The sequence below is a fragment of the Gekko japonicus genome, unplaced genomic scaffold (assembly GCF_001447785.1).
Source record: "Gekko japonicus isolate JY-2015 unplaced genomic scaffold, Gekko_japonicus_V1.1 scaffold1553, whole genome shotgun sequence".
Classification (NCBI taxonomy): Eukaryota; Metazoa; Chordata; class Lepidosauria; order Squamata; family Gekkonidae; genus Gekko; species Gekko japonicus.
The window spans coordinates 406,297-410,636 of NW_015160257.1; the positions used below are offsets into that span (position 1 = coordinate 406,297).

General features: G+C 52.9%; 1 protein-coding gene across 1 annotated transcript in view; it reads left to right on the plus strand.

The window, feature by feature from the left end:
- The first annotated feature begins 434 nt into the window (after window positions 1-434).
- The window catches only part of LOC107113261 (hemojuvelin-like), a 9,237-nt gene continuing 5,331 nt past the window's right edge, over window positions 435-4,340 (plus strand). The window contains exons 1-2 of the mRNA XM_015414571.1: window positions 435-505; window positions 3,721-4,226. Coding sequence (XP_015270057.1) covers window positions 3,849-4,226 — 378 coding nt within the window. The 5' untranslated portion in view covers window positions 435-505; window positions 3,721-3,848. The remainder of the gene's footprint in view (window positions 506-3,720; window positions 4,227-4,340) is intronic.

Sequence of the window (4,340 nt, forward strand, 5' to 3'; positions counted from 1 at the left end):
GTCGGTTTCAGTCCCGTGTGGCTTAGTTTTTGCCCTCCCCTGCCACGTTTGAAACCCACAAAGCAAGAAATCTCACATTTCCTCATAACAGTTACACACCTCTTGTGCAAAAACATAAGAAGTACCTTTTACACAGTTCGGTGTAGTGGTTGAGTACACTGGGAGTGCTGGGTTTGATTCCTCCACTTGCACCTGGCTAGGTGACCTTGGGCAAGCCGTAGTTCTGACAAGAGCTGTCCTTGAAAAAGAGCAGTTTCTGTCAGAGCTCTCTCAGACCCACCTGCCTCACAGGGTGTTGGTTGTGGGGAGGGGAAAGGAAAGGAGTTTGTGAGCCGCTCTGAGACTCCCTTGGGTAGTGAAGGGCCATGGGGTATAAATCCAATCTCTTCTTCTCCTCCTCCTCCTCCTCCTCCTCCCTGGATTGCACCCAGGTCCCCTCAATGCCGTGCCTGTCACAGGAAACCCAGAGACCAGCTGCCACTGAACATCCCCACTCCCGACATTGGTCAGTGGTCTAACACTGAACTGTGGGCTGTCTTCTGCCGCTACTCCCGTGGCAAGGGGCACAGTGCCCCCCCCCCACAACTCTCCTTTTAAAGGGCTTGCGGCCAGTGCTCCCTCTAAGCTGTGGAGAGTCTTGGGAGCAAAAATTCTTCTTTGTGAGTTACTGGCGCATTAAAGTCATGAGCGAGTGACTGGGCTGCTGCATAAATTAGTTTGCTCCGGAGCCCTCCTTCCTGAGCCGAGACAAAAATGCCTGACTGAGCCAGAGGCTAAACAACTGTGAGCTAGCTCACACTCACTCAGCTTAGAGGGAACACTGCTTGCAGCACGATTCTGTTTTCACGGAGGCTGGTTATTCATGACATATCTTCCCATCCGGAGTGGCAAGGATTTGCATCTAAGCTGCCTACCGCAGTCTCATTCCCCAAAGGCCTTACAGCAAAAGGAAACAGTCGAGAAGAGCCAGAGACTAAAACGATTTGTGGCAGGGGAGGTACTTCTGTGGGTCATGGCTCACTTCTTCCCATTGGGGGCACCTTCCCTTTTGCTCTGCTCTCTCTGTGTGTGTGTTTGTCTCTTCTGTGGATCTGCCCACAGAAGTGGTAGTGGTGGGCAGTGGGCAGCTCCTAACTAAAAGCCTGGCAGAAGAGCTCCGTCTTGCAGGCTCTGCGGAATTGTACTAAGTCCTGCAGGGCCCTGATCTCCTCTGGGAGCTCACTCCACCAGGTAGGAGCTGCCACCGAAAAGGCCGTGGCCCTGGTAGCAGTGAGCCTGGCATCTCTAGGGCCTGAGATAGTTAGACGGTGTTGTGACCCCCGACTGCTCCGTTAGGAGTGTGGACTCTATTCCCCACTCCCCCTCCACATGCAGCCAGCTGGGTGACCTTGGGTCAGTCACAGTTCCCTCAGAGTTGTTCTCTCAAGGGCAGTCCTCAAAAGAGCTTTCTCAGCCCTGCTTACCTCACAAGGTGGCCTCCCATCCAAATACTAACCGGGGCGGACCACGCCTAGCTTCCATGATCTGAGGAGGTCGGGTTAGCCTCGGCCATCCAGGTCAGGGGAAGAGATGGACAGAGGTGGTTTGCCACTGCCTGCCTCTGCGTTGAGACCCTGGGCCTCCTTGCCGGTCTCCCTTCCACGTACTAACCACGGGTGACCCTGCTCGGCTTCCAGGCACCGCCAAACTCAGGCTAAACTTGTCTTTTCACGCTGCTATGATATGTTATGGTGAAAAGTTACATTTGAATTCCTTACCCTCAGCTTAGGGTGGGTGAAGCTCGAACGGCCCGATCCTGTCTACTCAGACCTTCGTTCAGTCACACTCGCTTTCAGTCCTCAACCCATTCTCTTGAAAAAGCAAGTCCTTTTTACTCAGCATAAAAGAAGTCCAATGGCACCTGAAAGACTAACACAATCTATGGCAGGGTAGAAGCTTTTGTGAGTGACCGCTCACTTCTTCAGCATGTCTTACTCACGAGTAAACATGGTGACTGGCAGTTTACAAGGGAAGGTCTCAAAAGAGTTCCCAGTGGGGAGTCTCCCAAAAGCAGGTAGATAACACACGGCAAGAGGCTGCTACCAGTTTTGGTGTAGTGGTTAGGAGCACGGACTTTAATCTGGGAGAACCGGGTTTGATTCCCCACTCCCCCTCCACATGCAGCCAGCTGGATTACCTTGGGTCAGTCACAGGTTCTCTCAGAGTTATTCTCTCAAGGGCTGTCCTCAAAAGAGCTCTATCAGCCCCACCTACCTCACAGGCAGTCTTCCCTCTAAGCTGAGTCAGTGTGAGCTAGCTCACAGTTTTTTAGCCTCCGGCTCACACGTTTTTGTCTTGGCTCAGGAAGGAGAGCTCCGGAGCAAACTAATTTATGCAGTAGCCACATTGCTGGCTCACAGCTTTAACGCCAGTAGCTCACAAAGTAGAATTTTTGCTCACAGGACTCTACAGCTTAGAGGGAACATTGGTCCACTCCATGTAGTCAGTATGAGCTTATGGAATGTTAACCTTTTCCTTATGTTAAGTCAATAGAAAGCAATAGATTAGGAAACTAGACTTCATTTGTTAAAATTTTAACCAAAAGATTCTTGCTTCTGACTTGTGTCCCCTGGTATGAGTCTAGCTCATGGCCTCATAGTGTCTGTGGGGGCTGACCTTCTTCCTGTGAAAGAGTCGTTCCCTCCAGAGCTAGATGACACCTTTCAGAAATAGAAGAGGAAAAGGAGAAATTGGATTTATACCCCACCCTTCACTCGGAGTCTCAGAGCGGCTCACAAACTCCTTTCCCTTCCCCTCCCCACAACAGACAGACACCCTGTGAGGTCGGTGGGGCTGAGAGAGCTCTGACGGAAACGGCTCTTTTTCAAGGACAGCTTGCCCTTGGTCATCCAGCCAGGTGCAAGTGGAGGAGTGGGGAATCAAACCTGGTTCTCCCAGATTAGAGTCCGCTCACTTAACCACTGGCTTCTGTAGATCAAGATGGGTCAACATGTTAGTCCGTCTGCTGCAGTAGAAAAGAGCAAGAGTCCAGGAGTACCTTAGAAGACTAGCAGAACTTGTGGCAGGGGAGGAGCTCTCGTGAGTCACGGCTCTCTTCTTCAGATACGGCTAGAATGTGAGTCCATCTGTCCTTGTATCACCAGGTTGATGGGTTTCCATCCTGTACGGCTCCCATGGAGCTAGATCAACCTCAGTAGCCATGTTAGTCTGTCTGCGGCAGTAGAAAAGAGCAAGAGTCCAGGAGCACCTGAAAGACTAACCAAATCCATGGCAGGGGAGGAGCTTTTGTGAGTCACGGCTCTCAAAAGCTCACCCCCTGCTACAAATTCTGTTACCCTTTCAGGTGCTCCTGGACTCCTGCTCTTTTCTGCCTTTCAGAGAGTCAGAGAGAGTTGCCTACGAGGTTGCCAGCTGTGGAGCCCTACTGGGGTGGCGTCCAATGCTCCCTCTAAGCTGTGGAGTCTTGTGAGCAAAAAGTCTATTCTGTGAGCCACTGGCATTAAAGTGGTGAGCGAGCCATTTGGCTCCTGCATCATTTAGTTTGCTCTGGAGCCATCCTCCCTGAGCGAAGAGAAAAATGTGTGAGCCAGAGGCTTGAAAACTGTGAGCTAGCTCACACTCACTCAGCTTAGAGGGAACACTGGGGGGTGTTTTGAGGTGGGCCGGAGGTGGCTGTGGCAGTTCACCTCCAGAAATGATCCCCTTTGGTTTCCCTCACAGTTGACTCCCAGTGCAAGATCCTGCGCTGCAATTCCGCATACGTGGCCTCCACATCCGACCTGCGTGGCCCCAACAAGAGCGCGGCCTACTGCAACGCTTTGCGCTCCTACGCCCGCTGCACCCGCCGGATGGCCCGCACCTGCCGCGGGGACCTCGCCTACCATTCGGCCGTCCACGGCATTGAGGACCTCATGGTCCAGCACGGCTGCTCCAGGGAAGGGCCCACCTCACCCCCACGGCCCCCCCAGCCGCCGGCCCCCAACCCCCAAGCCTTCGGATCCCCGGACTTCTGCGATTACGAGAAGCGGTTTGCCATGAAACATGGCCGGCCCCCTCTGTACCAGCACTGTGCTGCCTTTGGGGACCCCCACGTGCGCACCTTCCACGACGAATTCCACACCTGCCGAGTGGAGGGCTCCTGGCCCCTCCTGGACAATGACTACCTGTTTGCACAGGCAACGAGCTATCCCGTGGCGAAAGGGTCGAATGCCACGGCAACCGGCAAGGTAAAAGCAGTGGCTGCAAAACATTTGCATTCCCTCTGCACTGTTTCCCCCCCCCCCCCCCCCCCGTTTTTTTTTTTTTTTTTTTTTTTGTGTTTGTTTTTTTTTACTAAAACA